We start from the raw sequence: 20,426 nt of genomic DNA, 5'->3' as shown, positions 1-20,426 counted from the left end.
CACTACACTGCTTGGCCTCTAAGTTCTTTGGCTAAATGAAGAATGTGAGGCTGTCAAGAATATATTCCAAGGTCTCTAACAGGCTGATTATTGTTGTATTTAAACAAAAGAATGATATATTCATTTCAGGTAATCAGAGATACTTTCCATTTTTACTACCTAACTTGATTTAACAAAGGACCTTGTTAATGTAAATTTTTAACTGTCCAAGAGCTTTGCACATAGAAAAGACTTCATAGGTATTGGAGTTATTAAAAATGAATATTCAATATATTAAGATGACAATTGAAAAAACTTAGTTTTCATTGTCTTTGAACTTAATATATTCAATTATTTTATTTATATACCTAGAAAATGTCAAAAATTGCCTGATGAATGTTCAATCAACTTCACTTGAGTAAACAAATCTTCATCAAACAATTATACTTAATCATGTTTCTTTAAACATTTAAACTGAGTTTATAAATTTAGTACATTCTATTTCTTTTAAACACTTTAAATGCTTGCCCTCATAAGCAAAACTTTCCAAGTTCTTAGTTCTCTTAAATATTGCAATAATATTTATGAACAGTAAGATTATTTTATGTCAAAAATCAGTTACTCAATTACACATTTTTGTTTGAAAATTGTAAGGTTATGTATCAGATTCTCTAAAATGTTAAATTCTCTCAAATTACAAATACTCCTTTTTATTTATTTTTGCAGTACGCCGGCCCCTCACTGTTGTGGCCTCTCGCGTTGCGGAGCACAGGTTCCAGACGCGCAGGCTCAGCGGCCACGACTCACGGGCCTAGCCACTCTGCGGCATGTGGGATCTTCCCAGACCTGGGCACGAACCCGTGTCCCCTGCATCGACAGGCGGACTCTCAACCACTGCACCACCAGGGAAGCCCAATACTCCTTTTTAAAAGTGAATTACCTAAACTGATATAATAGTCAATTTATTTAAATAAAACCACTCATTTCAAAACAATGAGAGTTCTTTGAGCATATCATAAAAGGTGTAAAGTCTATTATCTGAGGCATAGTGTTACAATTCTTGTTCAGAGGCAGAGGTTTTTAGAGAAGGCTGAGGTTGTTAAGTCCTTTGATTTGTATCAGGGAGAGTAAGACATTTCAAGGATGGTAAGAATAAGACCATGTAAAATGTCTTACAATCCGAATTTTTCTTTGATTTAAAATGAAATGAATAAATAGAAGCATATGAAAACCCTGGCTCCTCCAAGATCATAGGGCAGTTGGTTTTTCTGGATTAATCTGTCAATGTCAAAACAATTTAAAAAATAAACACAGTTATTTGTTTATTTGTAATAGAACTTTCTCTGAAATGTTCTAGATGATGAAGGTATATAGGAGGTCATGAGTCCAAAATAGAATGCATTCACAGACTTTTTGCAAAAGGTTAATATTCTTTAACAGAAAGAAAATGAAACAAATCCTCTGAGGAAATGATTTACTTTAGAGCTAGAATGTTAATATGTTGCTGATGAGATCAAGGTGTTTCACAAGTCTCTTATCAGCTATATCAAAATATTTCACATATCCAATCAAGGTGATTGGGAAATAATGGCCATATATTTACTGAGCTACATTTATAACTTCATGTTTTCTTTTATTTCTGTAATTTCCATTTGGTTATTTCTTTTTAGAGATTCATTTCTTTGTTTAAATTATATTTCATTCATTTTGTTCATCTTTTCCTCAAATTCTTTTAATATATTTATAGTAATTATATTAAAGTTCTTCCATCTTAATTCAACATCTGGGTCATCTGTAGATCTGCTTCTATTTTCTATTGACTTCTTTCCTCTTGATTTTGGGTCACATTGCCTAGTTTCTTCTCAAGTCTTTTAATTTTTAATTGATGTCAGCCAGACAATGTTTTAAAAGACCATAGATACTAGAGTACATATTACCTCCTCTCCCCTCAGAGGACATGCCCTTTCTTCTGTTAGGCATCTAGGATAAGGAGCTGTTCACTTTGGTCCAATCAATAGTTGAGGTGGTCGAGGATGGGTTGCATCTTTAATTAGTTTTGTTTCATTTCTGTTTTCAAATGTCTTGAGGGAAAGATAGATTCTATGTATATTAGATGCCTCTTTTCTAGTAGTATGTTTTGACCTATGTACCATAAGACCCTGTCTTTGTCATCTAGTGCAGTCTTCAGTTTCATACTTTGCCACACACTCAGCAAAAGTCCTGCTGCTGGGTCTTCCTGTCTTTCATGATCCAGTGTGTGGTAGCAAAGGCACCTTGAGCTGCTGTACTCAGCAAGGTTGAAAGCTGAGGAGGCAGCCTGGGGTCAGAGGAAGGTGGTGGCTCATACTGGCTGCAAACTCATACTACTGCTGCTATCTTGCTCCCTTCTCTCTCAAATAAATACCAGATATATACAGATTATTCCAATATTGGTTTGATTTACTTCATTGTCTGTATGTTTACCAACCCAAGGAAACTGGGGTTACCAGTTCAGCAGGATGAGGTTGTTTATGAAGCAGAGATTTTGTATCTTGGGCTGCATATACCCAGAGTCATTATTCTTAAGCCATTAAGGAGCACACTGAGCTCTTTTAAAATGATATGATAGACTGAATCATTGTTCCCAGTGCTTCATGAACTTCCTGTATGCAATTCCACATCCACATACTTATTATATAATATCTATCATCTCATTCCATCCTTGTAATTACCTTATGAGGTGAGACGTCATTCATTCCTTTTTACATATGAGAAACCAGAAGCTTAAAGACGGAGATAACTTTCTTAGAGACATTGGGCTAAGAAGCTGCTACAGGGAAAGGAGTGAAACTATTTTATCATCCTCCATGCTTTGAACCACTATTCTGACTTACGGTTTCTCCATGCAGTATATGTGTACACTCCTTCAGTTTAATTCACTTACTTGATAACAGGCTCTATTCTTGCCTTGGCCCAGTTTATTTCCTGGCACAGAACAGTCCTGGAATTAGATGAACTGGGGCTCTCAGAGCAAAAGTCAGTACCAGAAAATGACTTAAGTAATAAGAAGAACAGGGCTTTTTATTTTGAATCACAAGAATTTCAACCACCAAATAATCTGGGAAATGAATTTTAGAATGTGATACAGTTAAAACTAATCCACATAATTCTCAGAGTAAATTTTATAACCAAACCTATACATCAAAATAACATTATGTATAACCACTTTTCCCCCCCATGAAACTTACACTGTAGTTCCCTTTGTTTAAGCAACATCATTTTTTTACTTAAATACAAAAAAAGACAACCCTAAGTGTTTAAAAGAAATGTAATAATTTTTTAACCAAACCTGGCACTGCCAGAATTATCGTTTTCATACAAAAATCTAGCCCAATCCCTCATAAAAATCCTTCAGTGGACTCCCATTTCTTGTACTACAAAGCTCATAAGAGATCATTTGTGATTGGCTCTTACCTCATAAATTCTCCTACACACATATTTTTGATCTGTTTTGAAATACTTGCACATCTCAGAGATATATTTCCTTCTTTGAACAGGTCTCTTCAAATAGGTGGACATAGAGTGAAACCGGCAAAAACTCACTTAACATGGGCCATAAAATTTTATATATGTAATATTGTGTTCTTTTTCTCCAAGAAAGTCTTCCAAGTTGTGTGTGCTTTGGGACCCACAAAACCTGGATCTACCTGTCTTTTTTACCAGGAATGCCCTTTTCTCCCTTAATCTAGTTATTCCAATTCACTCCTTTGAAACCTGACAACTGTTAACAATTCAGGGAGGGCTTACCTGACCACTCCAGTCTGATTTAGATGCGTCTTTCATACTTATGGTCTATCCTGCTATCTTGTCACACTGTATGGTAATTGTTGGTTTAATTGCTTATCTCACCCAGCAGACTATGACTCTCTCTCTCTCTCTCTCTCCATACATATATAGAATAAAGACTATATAAATACAGTGTAACTATCTCCACAAAAGCAGGGGCCATGTTGAATAGGCTAATGAAAAACTGAACAACTTTTTAGCAAGGAAATCTATCTACATATAATTTGTTATGAAATAATATTTCAGAGTTTTTCTATTAGTATACATTTGCTGCATATTCTTTTGCTTTTTGCATGCACAATTGGAAGGAAATGCCGAATGCTTAAGATAAATATATGGGAGCAAAACAAATTGAGAAATTATATCAAGTCATCTTTTTCTGCAAATGAGTGATAAGATTGCTAAAAGTAGGGTTGCTGGCAAAATTTCTAAGGCCCGAAAAACTATGAACTGGTTTTTTGAACATGGTGATCACATCATTTGAATTGTCAGTCAGCCTCTCCCCACTGATAATCTCTATCTCTAAACTCCATAACTCAACTGACCCTGTATTTCCCTATTTGAGCTACTGGAATACAACAGTGGACAAGCTAGGTGAAACTGAAATCAGAAGTTCTGGATCAGTCAACAAGTAATCAACAAATATTCATTGAATATATACTACATGCCAATTTTAGAACTTCCTTTAGAGCTAACACTAGAACTGCTTTATTCTTTTTTTTTTTTTGCGGTACGCGGGCCTCTCACTGTTGTGGCCTCTCCCGTTGTGGAGCACAGGCTCCGGATGCGCAGGCTCAGCGGCCATGGCTCACGGGCCCAGCCGCTCCGCGGCATGTGGGATCTTCCCGGACCGGGGCACGAACCCGTGTCCCCTGCATCGGCAGGCGGACTCTCAACCACTGCGCCACCAGGGAAGACCCTCCTGCATATTATTGATACACACTGGATTCACATGTTAAATGCAATATTCCATCTCCTGGCAGTGTTAGTTAACTATATGTTTTTAAAGGGATTGCTTTTAAATTCTTATTCCCTTATTTCCTTTTTACTTTCTATAGATTTGCTGATTTATATGCTCAACGTGTTTAGTATACACATTTTAGTCTTTCTGATGGCATCAAACATTTATATCAAAAAGGTACTTGAGGACTTCCCTGGCGGCGCAGTGGTTGAGAATCCGCCTGCCGATGCAGGGGACACGGTTGGATCCCTGGTCTGGGAAGATCCCACATGCCGCGGAGCAACTAAGCCCGTGTGCCACAACAACAGAGCCTGCGCTCTAGAGCCCGCAAGCCACAACTACTGAGCCCGCGTGCCGCAACTACTGAAGCCCCTGCGCCTAGAACCTGTGCTCCGCAACAAGAGAAGCCACTGCAATGAGAAGCCCATGCACCACAATGAAGAGTAGCCCCTGCTCGCGGCAACTAGAGAAAGACCCCGCGCAGCAACAAAGACCCAACGTAGCCAAAAATAAATAAAATTTAAAAAAAAAGTACTTGATTTCTTAGAACAGAGGGTTTTTTTTGGGGGGGGGGCGTTAAGTCCTCTTGTAAGCACTCTGAACCAAGGGAGGAGTGTAGTTATTTTCCTCAAAACAAAACAAAAAAAAAGGAAATATAACCAGAGGGTTTGATTTTTTGAAATAGCTCTGGGATACCCACTGTTTCCTGGTCAGGTGTAGTACTTTTTCATATTATCCCATGAGATTATAATTGGGCTATAAATTTTGTGAAGGCCAGGCCAAGGACCTATTATGGTCACCACTGCACCTAGCATAGAGATGGGCTTAATGCTGGTGCAGAGTGCATTAGCTGCATATTTTGATGAAAGAACCGGCATCGAAACTATCACGGGAGAAGTTTCATGCATTCATTTGTGTGTTTAAAAATACTGATTATCTAGTTCGTGGTCTGTCCAGAGGATATAAAGTAAAAGTATTCCTGTAGTATAGCACATGACTCAAATACAGTTGCTACGTCGCTCTTGAGTTTTCCACGTCTTTTGTGGGTACATAGATTTGCTGATTTATATGCTAAGCATATATTGTTTACTCTCTGTGTAGCTTCGGAGGGAGGGATACAATAGAAGCCAAATCAGATCTTCGAAAACTTATTTTTTAAAAGTTCACTTGGTTGTTAAGATGATATAAAAGAATAAGGAAAGGCAGATATTTTCTGTAACTCAAAGTTTAGTAACTAAATTGAGCTTTAAAATTACAAGCAAAACTATTAGAAGGACTATTTTACTGCCAACATGTCCCTCCAGAAAACAGGAACGTTGACAGTTCCTTAATTTTAACTGTGTCTGTTATATCTAAGATCATCACTAACAATGGTATGCAGTTGAGATCCATAAATACCTATTCAACAATATTCCTTAGTTTCAAATGACAAAAGATAAGCTCTCCTCCCCAGGCTTCTCATTTATATGCGATATCACGTTAGGAAGAAATGAAAAACACATGTCAAACCAATCCTGTACACTTTAAATATGTGCAGTTTCTTATATATCAATAACACCTCAATAAAGCTGCTGAAAAACCCCAAAACAAAAAGTAATGAAAATGTTACTTTATATGGGACAAATAAAGGAATTACTTCATTTCTTAAGAGCGGTTTCTTTTGGGGAACAACAAAGTACCTCTGCAGAGCCTAGTAGCCTGAGGACAATGGTGAAGCACATTTTATGTAATTAATACCTAATTTTTTTTTTTTTTAGCCTACACCTACCTTACTATCTCTACTCAACGAAAAAAATACCCTTTTAGTTTATTGTGTTATGCTGCAGCTCCACGGCAGAACTACTTGAATGGTTTGTGTTTTGCATCATTTCCAGCCTCCAAACAGGATTTTAGGATCCTTAGAAGTAAAATATATATTATCTACGTGACCGAAATTGCGTATCCTAGGTGTGTTTCGAAGTGCAGAAGATCGAGGAGCTATCGGCTCGGGGCTGGGTGTGGCTGGCTGTTGTGAGAAACCTTTCCTAGTGCTCGAAGTAGGCTTCCCAAAGATCTCCTCCAAATCCCTTATGGAAAAGCCTTTCTCTCTCTCTCTCTCTCTCTCTCTCTCTCTCTCTCCCTCTCTCTCTCTCTCACACACACACACACACACACACACACACACACCCTCTAAATAAAGGCATTTTCCTCGGGGTTCAACACCAGAGCGCCAGCCTAGGTGTTTTTGTTTGTGGAAGTGGGAAGCACAGTGCTGAAGCCAACTCTAGGGGTCCTTCCCGAGGTTCCGGGTGAACCCGGCGCCTCCCTTCGGGCCTCAGTTCCGGGAAGGACAGTCGGCCGCAGCAGCTGGACCCACCCAGGCTCTCGAAAGCACCTGAGTCGCGAGTGGCGACATGGGGGGCGGGGCGGGTCGAAAGCGTCCGCTCGGCTCAGCCCCCACCCCCGTGGCGGCGGCCCAGCAGGCTGAAGGGATGATGATTGACGGAGCGGCTCGGCGGCTAGGGCGTCGCAGAGAGAGGGTAGAAGAGGGGACGACTGAGCTTTCCCCTTAAACTGGTTGGGTTGGGCCTCGGGAACAGCCTTCCCCAGGCCTATTGGCCTCCCTGAACGGGTTGTTATGGTAACAAATGACAGACCGGTGCTTTATGAATCGGCCAATGAGAGGGGCCGTCTTTTCCACCCCACTTCTGAGCAGTAGGTGTTGCGAAAGCCCGGGTAGAATCCCGAGAAGAAGGTGGAGCCAGGACTTTCAGCGGAAGGGCGGGGGGGCGGGGCTGGCGACCTGGCTGGGCGAGCCAATCACGCCTGGCTTTATCAACGGCCCCGCCCCTTTACCGCACAATTCCCCTCCCCTAGCTCATTTCGCACGACGCAGCGGTTGGGAGCACAGACATTTTCGGAGCTGGAGCCGCCGCCATTTTGTGTCTGTGGAGAAAGAAGATTCTGTGGCGGCTGGAAGTGGACCGAAATCACCCGTGAGACGGCGGCGTTTCACACCCGAGGTTCCCCCCGTGTCGTCCCCCAACCCCCCTCCGCGGTCAGCATGTGGTGAAGCCGGAGCCGCGAGACCCGGGGAGAGGAAGCGGAGTCGGAAGGGAGGCGGGGTATCGAGAGCGGCTTCAGCTTCAGCTGCGGCGGACCTCGGAGGGGGGCCGCGGCGCAATGTCAGAGCAGACGCCGGCCGAGGCCGGTACTGCGGGGGCCCGGGAGGACGCCTGTCGGGATTATCAGTCATCACTCGAAGACCTGACCTTCAATAGCAAACCGCACATCAATATGCTGACCATTCTAGCCGAGGAGAACCTGCCCTTCGCCAAGGAGATCGTCTCTCTCATCGAGGCCCAAACCGCCAAGGTTTTTATACACCCCGCAGCCTCCTATTCTTCTAATACTCCCTGATTTTAGTGTCAGCCTCATCCCAGGTCTCGCTTCTATCCAAAGGGGGACGGTGTTCCTCCTCTCCAACCCTCCAACTCAGGCTCGGTCTCTGGCCCAGGCTTCGAGCGTGGGCCTCTCTTGGGGGGAGGGAGTGGGGAGGATAAAGGGTGGAGTCCCACTTCCGCTTACCAGCTCCCTATTTAGGCCACCGCATCGTGTATCCCGACGCACACGCTTTGAATAGAGCCCTTCGGGGAGGGGGAGAATTAAAGGCAGTTCGTGGTGTGGGGATGTAAGAGTTAAAACTATTTGAACCCCCTGGGATGGTGGGGAGTGGTTCTCCCCCCGTCCCGAACTCTTTTGGGTAACTGTGCTCTGTGGGTTGGAAGGAGGTGAAGGGGGACCTGGGAGCGAGCTGTTGGGGGGTGGGAATAGGGCCTTGGCCCCGAGTGGAGCAGCCGCCTGTTAGGAGCCCAACATGGCGCCTGAAAAGCACATGATGCGAAAGGGAAGAGAGGAGAATCCATTCCCTGCCAGCCAGGCAGCTGCTCACACCCGTCAGCCCCATTTTGGGGTGGGGGCGGCTAGATACAATTTGTATTCTCCTATCGGAGGGTCTCATTTGCCCCCAGATACGGGAAATTGGGGTTGAGGGTGGGGTTGGAGGGGGTGGGGAGGAGATCTTATCCAACCTGTAGGTGGAGAACTGGCCCACTGGGTAACAAGTACTTGTAGTTTTCTTTTGAAAAGTTCAGTTCCTCCTCCTCTTCCTTTTCTCTTTTTTTCCTCCCTTCCTTCCCTGAAAGTGAAGACGTGCTTTGCTTCACCCCTTGACAGCAGTGGTCCTCTGCCACCCTATATTTCCCTGTAGTCCTCCTCTTCTGTGGATTCATGTGGGAGCGATTTGTCATTTAAGTAAAGTTACTGTTAAACTTAGTTATCGTAATGAGTTTTAATAGCTTCCCAGTACTACGTTTTAAGTTATTTTTGAAGCTTGTACTTATGGTTTAGTTTTTTTCTAGTTGTTAGTGATTGAAATGATCAGGATGAGCCTCCTTTTAGCAGAGTGAACCCCTTTTAAAAGGCCACTTTAACAACAACCACCAATATATTGTTTAGAGGCGCTTTCTGTCTAGTGTAAAACTGAGTGGTCTGACTTTAATAAATGGTTTTGAAATGTGTGACTGGTATTATAAAATTTGTGAATAAAACATATAAAATATGTATTTGTCTTTTTTATTTACCTTTGTAAGGTGTAGAATTTGTTTCCAAGACTTATTTTTATCTACGTGGTTGTGTGTTTTAAACAAAAGTCTTTAAGTGACTTGGGTTCATTCTTCTTTAGGTTCCATCCACTCTTTTGGGTAAATCTGTTCACAAGATACACGGTTTCAGGTGGTCCTTTCATACCTTAAAGAGGACAAAAAGTAAGGTTTTTTTTTTCTCTTTAGGGCCCAACAAGTTTGTCATGCTCAGTCTGACAGCTAAAATACAAGTCTTTATTCACCTTTTCCTGTGAATGTCTGTGTGAAACAGCTATTGTTCTTTTTTTAAAGTATGAGATTTTAAAAGGAAGCATTCCTCATACTCAACATCCTTTTTATTGATACAACAAACATGTTGGACATGAAAACTTAGTTTTGCCTTGTCGAAGGCTTAACATTAAATGCCTTTTAAAAAAAACAAAAATGCACTTTTTTAAAAATAACATTGATTTTTAAAAATTCTACCTAGTATTTTTGGGGTTACTAATATTCCACAGAGCCTAATACTTAGCAGCTCAGGTTGTCACTCAAAGAACCATTTTCTTGCTGGTTTTTAATGGATCCAGAAGACTTTCAGAAGTGAAAACTAAATGCTGAATATAGTGACCACATTAAAATTTGTATTTGTGTGTGGCTACACAGAGTGGTGAAAATAGATGGACTATTTGCTGATGAAAGACAGCTGAAATTTTTTTGGCACACGTTTCCTGGTTATTTTTGTAAAGCCAGATTGAGGAAAAGATGTAACAGTCACTTTGGGGAAATAATTTAATGGGGTTGGGGTTGAGGGTGAGGGGAGGGATTTTCTGTCATTTGGTAGCAAACTGGCTTGGTTTTGTGTTTCTCGAGGTGAATGTTTGTGTCCTTATCCTCTAGCGTTTCAGCATTACTAAACTTAAGGATTCACACTTACTTGACTCCTTCCATGAGGCAGTAGTAGCAAAAAAATATTACATATAAGAATTCACTTGTACAATAAAAAGTTAGCCTACTGAACAGATTTTGGTTTTAAAGAGAGCCTGTTTATCTTCATAAGTACAACAATGACTAAAATGGTATAAAACATGACATGGTAAGATAAAGACACAGCAATAAAGCAGTTGACGTGTTGGTACTTAATAGTTTACCCACATGCAATAGCCTTGTGAAACCCTTTTATTAGTACTGTAAAAGAAAACTTTCATACAAAGTTATTCAAAGGTTTCCTTAGTCAACTTTGGTTGTTATCAGAAGCAAGAGCACTTCCACACACTTGTATGGGCAATTGGTTTTGTGAAATAATGGTGGCATTGTGTACTGCAGAACTGTGAGCTTACCCTGGCTACAGGTAGCTGTGGGTAAGTGGTGTTCAGGGTTAAGATTCCTATACACGTGGGAAGGGTAAATGGGGATAATTTTTGTTTTTGTTTTTAAATCGTGGGTACTCCTTTGGAGTGGGAGTTAACACTTAGTTTATGTGGTGTGTCTTAATGCTCCTCAACAAGTCTGTGAACCTGCTGATGCTTTCTGGAAACTTGCTGTGCCTTCTAAAAGCCAGTGATGGGTAGGCTTTACAGTTGAGCTGGGGCAACATTTCTTTGCTTTGGAAAGGGCCGCCTGTATCGGCATCATCACACTGGCCCTGCACAAATTTAGAACTCCTGGTTTGTGCGTGTCAGAGGAAAAATATTTCGACGGAGAGTCTGTGCTGTGAAGAAAATCTTGAGGACAAATCCTGGTTTCCAGAGTCAAGTTCAACCTGATTTACATGACTCAGCGGCTGCTCCATCCAGTTTTCCTTGTATCAGTAACAACTTGCACTTTCCTGCATGTTCATGTGCAAGTTTAAAAGTGTTTTTTTGCCATTAACTTCATATGTGAAGTGTACTTAATTTCTTTTGTTCATTGGATTATAGAGAAGTAATCCTAATGATTTTACAGGTAACAAAAGGTTCATAGACTTTAACATATAAAATATGCCTATGGAAATTAGGGTTTCTGCCAGAAGTCTGAAAACTTTTTGTTTCATTGAGTCTAGGTGCATCATCATAAGTTAATGTGGGTCACAAAGCTTACACTTGGATTACAGAAAATATCCTCCCCCTTTTTTTGTCACTTAAAACACAGTTTTTTTTTTAACTATACGAACCTGAAATTCTATTGAGTGTTAAATGAGGGTACTAGAGACTTTTTTCTTTCCAGTAATTCTGAGCTTATTTTGTATGCTCAACTAAAGATCATTGTAAGAGGTGAGACCGTGAACACTTAAATTTCATAAAGGTTAATATTGATTCAAAAGTATTTAATATCAACAAAATATTGAGGTCTGTATTGTACGTTAAACGCTCACTTTTAAAAGTAGTTCTTTGTTGGCAATTCATTGTACTAAACTTTTCAGTTTCTTTTTATTACTTCAGGCTCCCTCCTCAGAGAAGCTTCCTGTTATGTACCTTATGGATTCTATCGTGAAAAATGTTGGAAGAGAGTATCTCACTGCCTTTACTAAAAATCTAGTTGCAACATTTATTTGTGTGTTTGAAAAGGTATATATACATTTAGAAACATTTGAATTTTTAAAACATGTTCCTGATTAAATAAATACTTGCCTTTGTGTTGGGTTTTCTTGGGTGGTGAAATGTTTTATTCTTTTGGGCATTTAACATGGTAAAGTTAGTGTTTCGTATTTAAAGTGGGTTCTAGGTGTTTTACATTATCCATTCAAAAATAGATGTGTTTGCTTTTAGAAGTTCATGTTTTTGATTGACTTTGTTCACTTGAAGATCTGTTTCATCACTAGAATACGGGCAAAAAGATCTGAAACTATCAAGAGTACTTCAAATTTCATTGTTTAGGTTTCTGGTTTTAGGATGTTGACTATTTCTGTCTTAAAAAAAGAAAAAGCAAAAGCATAATTCTAGTGTGTGTCAACCTGTGATGGATGCCTGGAACTTGTGATTTTTTTTTTTTTTTTTTCTGGAAATGTTTCCTCTTGTTAACCTTGTTCAAGTATATTTTGTGTGAATGTTCTAGGTATGTGTGAATGGTGGATCAGTGAATTGCTTTAGGTTATTTTGGAAATACTTCTTCCCCACCTCTGGCCCCTCTTAGTGTTTAGAAGAAAGGCTTGTTAATTTCTATACCTAGAGATTGTAAATTCCTTTCATAACATTGTATCTGGTAGTTTGGTTAATACAGTATTATGTTGAGGAAGACAAAGGATTTGCTGAAGTAATTCTCTTTCCTGTCAGGCTTCATCTTTCATACTGAGAAAAGGGGCATTTATAAGATATTTGGGTTTAAAGATTGTTTCCTAACAAAAAATTGGTGGTTCTTATATTTTAGTAGATGCACCTGTTGTGTCTCGAGAAATCTTAACAGTTGTCAGGCTTGGAGAATTGGGATTATTTTGAAAGAACTCACTATCAGATTTTACTTGTTTGTTAGAACAGAAAATGTGTAGTGGCTACTTGAGTAATTTTTTTCCCTTTAAGTTCTTAGAGAAAAGAAATACTGCTAAGTAAGTATATGCAGAAGAAATTTGGAAAGCTGTATTTCAAACTGTATTATGGAGATTGTTAATAGTGTATTGTAGACTTTTGCTAAATACTGCTTACCTGAGACTCTAGTCTAAGGAGAAGTCAACTTTGCATTATAGAAATTGGGGCACTAAACCAATTTCTTGGTTTCAGTTTCAGTGTGTTCAAATTCATTTGGGTGTTTGGTAGAAAATGTTTACTGACTCTTACTGGGCCTTAACATTGAAGGTGATGAAAATGACCTTGTTTGTAGTAAATATTACCTAAAGACTGGAATATAGTCAAGGCTTTATTATTCTAAAGTTAGAACTCTAGCTCAGTTTTCCCAAGTGCTAGGTTTCTCTGATGGCTAATTTAAAAAGTATTATTGTTGTTACTATGCCCATCACAAGCATGAGCAGATAAGATACAAAACTAAAGCTCATCAGTAGGTAAGATTTTGTGAATTTCAATTATTCAGGTGCCTTCTACACCACAAATAGCTTATTCATAGGTACCAGCCATATTGTATTGCAGGAGATTAGTTAGTTTTGTTTTACTTTGTACTAAATGTAAATAACTTAAAAAATTTAAGTCATCAGATAAACTATTTTCTAGTTGTTTTATATTTTTGTCCAGAGCGAAAGTAACAGTAGGAATACTGTGTCAAGCCCTAATATTTGGGAACATTTTGTACTTCTAAAAATTCAGACTTGTCTAATTGTTTGCTTTCATGAAGGCTAGGTGATAATGACTTTAATTTTTCTAATTTTTTTTGACAGAAATTTCTTTATTAACTTTACATCTGCAAACAAATGTACTTTTAATAAATGATTACTGTTGTATATATTTATGAATTAGTAGTATGTGTGCTATATGTGAAGTAGAACAGAGATTTATGTAGCATTATGCTTAATATATAAAACATCCTATAGTAACTTAACAAGCCATAGAATTGTTCTGTTGTTCTAGGTGGATGAAAATACTAGAAAAAGTTTATTTAAGTTACGTTCCACCTGGGATGAAATATTCCCTTTGAAGAAACTTTATGCCCTGGATGTCAGAGTCAATTCGTTAGATCCTGCTTGGCCTATTAAACCTCTGCCCCCCAATGTGAATACATCTAGCATCCATGTGAATCCTAAATTTTTAAATAAATCGGTAAGTTTTAACATGAATGGTATATAACTAATATTTTTAACTGTCAAATTTTGACTTCTCTAAAATTTCCTGCCAGATAAAAGTAACTAGAATACCCTGTGCTGAATCAGTTTAATTAAAAAAAAAAAAATTTCCACCTTCAGGTTCACAGTACATTTAAAGTAAATGTTCTCCTTGTTTAGGTTTTACATATTTATTTTGGTTTTTAAATTCCTGAAAACTTTCTGTGTGCTTTTAAACATGATTGGCCATTTAAGATTATGGATAGGGTTTATTAAGAGAGAAGCTGATAATTTTTAGCTCCCCCCTTAGCTGCTTCCTTTTTAGCTGTGATTTTTTTTTTGTAAACAAATTATTTTTTCTTATAGCCCGAAGAGTCTTCAACACCTGGCACAGTGGTCAGTTCCCCTAGCATCTCCACTCCTCCAATTGTTCCGGATATACAAAAGAATCTTACCCAAGAGCAACTAATAAGGCAGCAGTTACTGGCAAAACAAAAGCAGTTGTTAGAACTTCAGCAGAAAAAGCTGGAGCTTGAGCTAGAGCAAGCTAAGGCACAACTGGTAAGTAGTGGAGATTTGGCATTTTGAGTATTTTTAAACCTGTTTTCTGATGGATATGGAATTATTTTGTATTTGAATTGTATTAACATGTTACTTTTATTAATAGTGTAATTTTTCCACTTTTATTTATTTTGCAAATTATGGTGTATTTATTAGTCCAAATTTGTATATCCTTTTTGTAAAAGTCACTTTTAATATAAACTGCACTATTTTCTTTCAAATACTTTTTATTAGAGTGCTGTCTTATAAGATAGCCCCTTAGTTTTGTTAAAAATTATATCATGCGGGGGCTTCCCTGGTGGTGCAGTGGTTGAGAGTCCGCCTGCTGATGCAGGGGACACGGGTTCGTGCCCCGGTCTAGGAAGATCCCACATGCCGCGGAGCGGCTGAGCCTGCACGTCCGGAGCCTGTGCTCCGCAGCAGGAGAGGCCACAACAGTGAGAGGCCCACGTACCGCAAAAAAAAAAAAAATTATGTGGACGTAGTGTTAGTTCCAAGATGGTAGTTGTGTTGTGGCAGATGTTTTTGCCTAGTCTTTAATATTTTATGAGCTTATGTTTCATGAGCAGAAATCCTTAGCAGTTTCCTTAGAAGGCTACAAAAAAAAGCCATCACAAAATTAAGGAGGCCAGGAAGATTATGTATTTCTGTGTATGAATAACGTTATATTAAGCTATTTTACTTAATTACTTAGCACTTGACCTTATTTGAGAGTAAGGGAGTACAGGAAGGCAGAATTTTGTAAGTGCATTATCAGTGCCACTTTGAGACGAGCTAAATTTTATGACTTAGAATTTACCCGGAAAGACTTGGATGCTTGTGCAGCTGGAGTGCAGTGACTTATTTAGTAGTTTCTTAATATCAGTGTGGCCCAGAATTCTGAATAATTAGGAAGAGGGAGGGTTTTTTTTTTTTCATTCTTCCTAGAAGTTATAAAACCCCAAAGTAGAGGATTAGTAAGAAATAACAGGCCACATAAATATTGTATATGACCTTTTTCCTTTCATTTTAATATCCACTTAAATACTAGAAGTATACAGTATAAATACGGTATTGAATAAATGGATTTATTGAATAAAGCATTATATTCCTTAGTTTTCAGTTTCTTGACAAATAATCTGAATGTTTTACAGTTGTAACATGAACATTTATCTTGTATTTCAGGCAGTTTCTCTTAGTGTTCAGCAGGAGACATCCAACTTAGGTCCTGGAACTGCACAATCCAAATTACATGTTTCACAAATTCCCCCTATGGCAGTTAAATCTCCCCATCAGGTTCCTGTGCAACCTGAGAAAAGTCGTCCAGGCCCATCCTTACAAATTCAGGATATGAAAGGAACTAACCGGGATCCCCGTCTTAATAGGTTGAGTCAACATTCTTCTCATGGAAAAGATCAGAGTCACAGGAAGGAATTCCTAATGAACACATTGAGCCAGTCTGATATTAAGACAAGTAAAACTGTACCCTCTGAAAAACTAAATTCATCCAAGCAAGAAAAAAGTAAATCAGGTGAAAAAATAACCAAGAAAGAACTTGACCAATTAGATTCTAAATCCAAATCTAAATCTAAATCACCATCACCTTTGAAAAACAAATTATCCCACACAAAAGACTTGAAAAGTCAAGAATCTGAAAGTGCAAGGGTGTCTGATATGAGCAAGAGAGATCCAAGATTAAAAAGACATCTTCAGGATAAGACTGATAGCAAAGATGATGATCTAAAAGAGAAGAGAAAAACTGCAGAAAAAAAGGATAAAGATGAGCACATGAAATCATCTGAACACAGACTGGTGGGAAGTAGAAATAAAATCATAAATGGCATTGTACAAAAACAGGATACCATAACGGAAGAATCGGAAAAACAGGGGACAAAACCAGGGAGATCGAGTACTAGAAAGCGATCAAGATCACGATCACCCAAGTCCCGGTCACCGATTATACATTCTCCCAAGAGAAGAGATAGGCGGTCACCCAAGCGAAGGCAAAGGAGTATGTCTCCAACCTCAACACCCAAAGCTGGGAAGATTCGCCAGTCAGGAGTTAAGCAGTCACATATGGAAGAGTTTACACCACCTTCCAGGGAAGAAAGAAATGCGAAGAGAAGTACTAAACAGGATGTTCGAGATCCAAGGCGAATAAAAAAGACTGAAGAGGAACGACCACAAGAAACTGCAAATCAGCATTCCACCAAGTCAGGCACTGAACCAAAAGAAAATGTAGAAAATTGGCAAAGTTCCAAGTCTACCAAACGATGGAAATCTGGTTGGGAAGAAAATAAAAGGTAGGTTGTTAACATTTTTAACTGAGTAGAATAATGTGTACATTTAAAAATACAGTGTTGATTTAAAAATTGGATAATGTTTATTGGGTGCTGTAATTAGTACTTTTTTCCCCTGTTTAATTCTTAAAACCCTGTGGGTTAAGTACCATTATTATTGCTGTTTTACGTATAAGGAAACTGAAGTTTAGAAAGGTTAACTAATCTGCCTAAGGTGGCACATCCAGGACATGCAAGAATCAGAATTCATATCTGATTTTCCTGACTTCAAATCTTGTGCTCTTAATCTTTAAATTAACTTTTATGGTTACATATATTCATTTTAGCCAGATCCTATTAAGGATCTTAAAATATGGTCCTGAGTATTTAAAAATTTTTTATGAAGTAACATAATTGCTTTTATGGTTTCAGTTTACAACAGGGTGATGAACATAGCAAAGCTCCTCATCTAAGGCATAGGGAGAGCTGGTCAAGCACTAAAGGAATCTTGTCACCTCGAGCTCCAAAACAGCAGCATCGATTAAGCGTAGATGCCAATCTTCAGATTCCTAAAGAGTTAACTCTTGCAAGCAAAAGAGAATTACTTCAAAAGGTAACTACTGTGTTCCCATGTAGTCATTATTCTCCTTTTGTCTATAAGTTTTTTGTAAGTACTTTTTATATTTAAAATATTGATTTCCTTTTATCACCCCTATGCAGACGAGTGAACGTTTAGCATCTGGTGAAATTACACAGGAAGACTTCCTTGTTGTTGTGCATCAAATTCGACAGCTATTTCAGTATCAAGAAGGTAAACATAGATGCAATGTACGGGATAGTCCTACAGAAGAAAATAAAGGTGGATTAAAAAAGAAACCTCTCTTAACTGATGCTGAATTAACCTACTATGAACATAAAGCAAAACTGAAAAGGACACAGGTTCAGCATTCATTTCCAAGACTTGATCTCTTAGATCCTGATATTTTTGACTACCCTTTGACTGATGCCTTGTTGTCTGGAATAGAATGTGAGCCATCCAAAAGTAAACATGCAAGTAGGAATAGTGGAGCACAGTTTGACAGAAAAGAACAATTTAGTGAAAGAGCAAGACGTCTTTCTCCTATATCTGGGAGTCGTACTTATGCTGAGAATCTTTCACCCCATGAGGGCCGGAGAAGACATGACGAGCAAGTCTCTGCTAAAGGTAGAAAAAGTTAAATCAGATTATGCCTATTGAATCACACAGCAGTGAAGGGAAAATGAACAAGCTAAGTGGGGATGGATTTTTGTGACTGTTCAGACTTCTGTTTTGTCGTTGTTTGTTTTGTTTCGGTTTTTCCCTCAAAGGGAAGGGAAGGGAGCTGATATTTATAAGGCCAACCGTGTATTAGGTACTTTACTAGGTTCTTTATATATGTAATCTGATTTAATCCTCACAATGACCTAATGAAATATATATTATACCCATTTTACAGATAGGAAACAAGACTGGAGAGGTTAAATAAGTTGCTCTCAAAGTCAAATAATTAGTAAATTGACTGACTGGGTATTTTATTTTACCCAGGTGTATCTGACTCTAGAGGGCATTCTCTTACTTGCTGCCTGTTGCTGTCTTTTTCCCTCCCCTCTCATAAAGTGAGATAGTTATGGATGTTTTTGAATAAACATTTACAAGAATATACGAAGAAGATTTTAGGATAATTTGATATAAATTATCAGATTCAGGGAAAATAAATTTTTTTTTCTTTTTAAAAGGTGTACGAGAAGAGCAGAGATCACCATTCAATGATCGTTTTCCACTTAAGCGACCTAGATATGAAGATTCAGATAAACCATTTGTAGATAGCCCAGCATCAAGATTCGCCGGCCTTGATACAAATCAGCGACTTACGGCTTTAGCTGAAGATAGACCATTATACGATGGACCTAGCAGGCCATCAGTAGCGAGAGATGGCCCAACCAAGATGATTTTTGAAGGACCTAATAAGTTAAGCCCTAGAATTGATGGACCTCCTACGCCAGGTTCTCTTCGGTTTGATGGGTCACCGGGACAAATGGGGGGAGGTGGCCCTTTGAGATTTGAAGGACCACAAGGCCAGTTAGGAGGTGGGTGTCCTTTGAGATTTGAAGGTCCTCCGGGACCAGTAGGGACACCTCTGCGGTTTGAGGGGCCAATTGGTCAAGCAGGAGGAGGTGGTTTTCGGTTTGAAGGTTCCCCCGGTCTGAGGTTTGAGGGATCTGCAGGTGGTTTGCGATTTGAAGGACCAGGGGCCCAGCCTGTGGGTAGTCTCAGGTTTGAGGGACACCGGGGTCAACCTGTGGGTGGTCTGAGGTTTGAGGGACCTCATGGTCAGCCTGTGGGTGGACTTAGATTTGATAATCCCCGAGGTCAGCCTGTAGGTGGACTTAGATTTGAGGGAGGTCATGGTCCATCAGGGGCTGCAATTAGGTTTGATGGACCTCATGGTCAGCCATCAGGTGGGATCAGATTTGAGGGCCCGTTGCTACAGCAGGGAGTTGGGATGAGATTTGAGGGCCCCCATGGTCAGTCAGTAGCTGGTATGAGATTTGAAGGGCAACATAATCAACTTGGTGGGAACGTTAGGTTTGAGGGTCCACACGGTCAGCCAGGGGTTGGGATCAGATTTGAAGGACCTTTAGTCCAACAAGGAGGTGGAATGAGGTTTGAGGGTCCTTCTGTACCAGGAGGCGGCCTGAGAATCGAAGGACCTCTGGGTCAAGGTGGTCCAAGATTTGAAGGTTGTCATGCTTTAAGGTTTGATGGGCAACCAGGTCAGCCATCACTCTTGCCAAGATTTGATGGATTACATGGTCAGCCAGGTCCTAGATTTGAAAGAACTGGTCAGCCAGGCCCACAGAGATTTGATGGACCACCTGGACAGCAGGTTCAACCAAGATTTGATGGTGTACCTCAAAGATTTGATGGTCCACAACACCAGCAAGCATCAAGGTTTGATATTCCTCTTGGTCTTCAAGGCACACGATTTGACAATCATCCTTCACAAAGGCTTGAATCGGTATCTTTCAATCAGAGTGGCCCATATAATGATCCACCTGGCAATGCTTTTAATGCCCCATCCCAAGGACTGCAGTTCCAAAGACATGAACAAATATTTGATTCACCTCAAGGACCAAATTTTAATGGACCACATGGCCCTGGAAACCAGAGTTTCTCGAATCCCCTTAACAGAGCTTCTGGACACTACTTTGATGAGAAGAATCTTCAGAGCTCTCAGTTTGGAAACTTTGGCAATTTACCTGCTCCAATGACAGTAGGAAATATTCAGGCATCTCAGCAGGTAAGTCTGTTACAGTTATTCTAAAAGTATATTGTATGCAGATATGAACCATTTTTAATGTTTCTAGTGTTTGAGGAAGGTTTTCAGGATATAGTTTATTCTATAGGTTGGAAAGGATTTTTTAAAATTTAATTTTTTTAGTAAGTTTTTTGCGGGGGGGGCAGTTTTTAATGTACTTCAAAACCCCACCTGCTAGGAAAGTGAGATGAGAGTCTTCTGGGG

General features: G+C 39.4%; 1 protein-coding gene across 3 annotated transcripts in view; it reads left to right on the top strand.

The window, feature by feature from the left end:
- Positions 1–7,614: 7,614 nt before the first annotated feature.
- The window catches only part of PCF11 (PCF11 cleavage and polyadenylation factor subunit), a 27,215-nt gene continuing 14,403 nt past the window's right edge, over positions 7,615–20,426 (top strand). The window contains exons 1-8 of one of the 3 annotated variants that reach the window (XM_073808354.1): positions 7,615–8,119; positions 11,805–11,930; positions 13,875–14,063; positions 14,432–14,626; positions 15,791–16,908; positions 17,317–17,497; positions 17,605–18,088; positions 18,640–20,204. In XM_073808354.1, coding sequence (XP_073664455.1) covers positions 7,928–8,119; positions 11,805–11,930; positions 13,875–14,063; positions 14,432–14,626; positions 15,791–16,908; positions 17,317–17,497; positions 17,605–18,088; positions 18,640–20,204 — 4,050 coding nt within the window. In that variant the 5' untranslated portion in view covers positions 7,615–7,927. The remainder of the gene's footprint in view (positions 8,120–11,804; positions 11,931–13,874; positions 14,064–14,431; positions 14,627–15,790; positions 16,909–17,316; positions 17,498–17,604; positions 18,089–18,639; positions 20,205–20,426) is intronic. The other 2 variants (XM_019948710.3, XM_004323006.4) reach the window with 2 other exon arrangements.

The sequence above is a fragment of the Tursiops truncatus genome, chromosome 8 (genome assembly GCF_011762595.2).
Source record: "Tursiops truncatus isolate mTurTru1 chromosome 8, mTurTru1.mat.Y, whole genome shotgun sequence".
Taxonomy (NCBI): Eukaryota; Metazoa; Chordata; class Mammalia; order Artiodactyla; family Delphinidae; genus Tursiops; species Tursiops truncatus.
The sequence above is the reverse complement of the archived record's forward strand: the minus strand, read 5'-3'. Positions and strand labels throughout refer to the sequence as shown.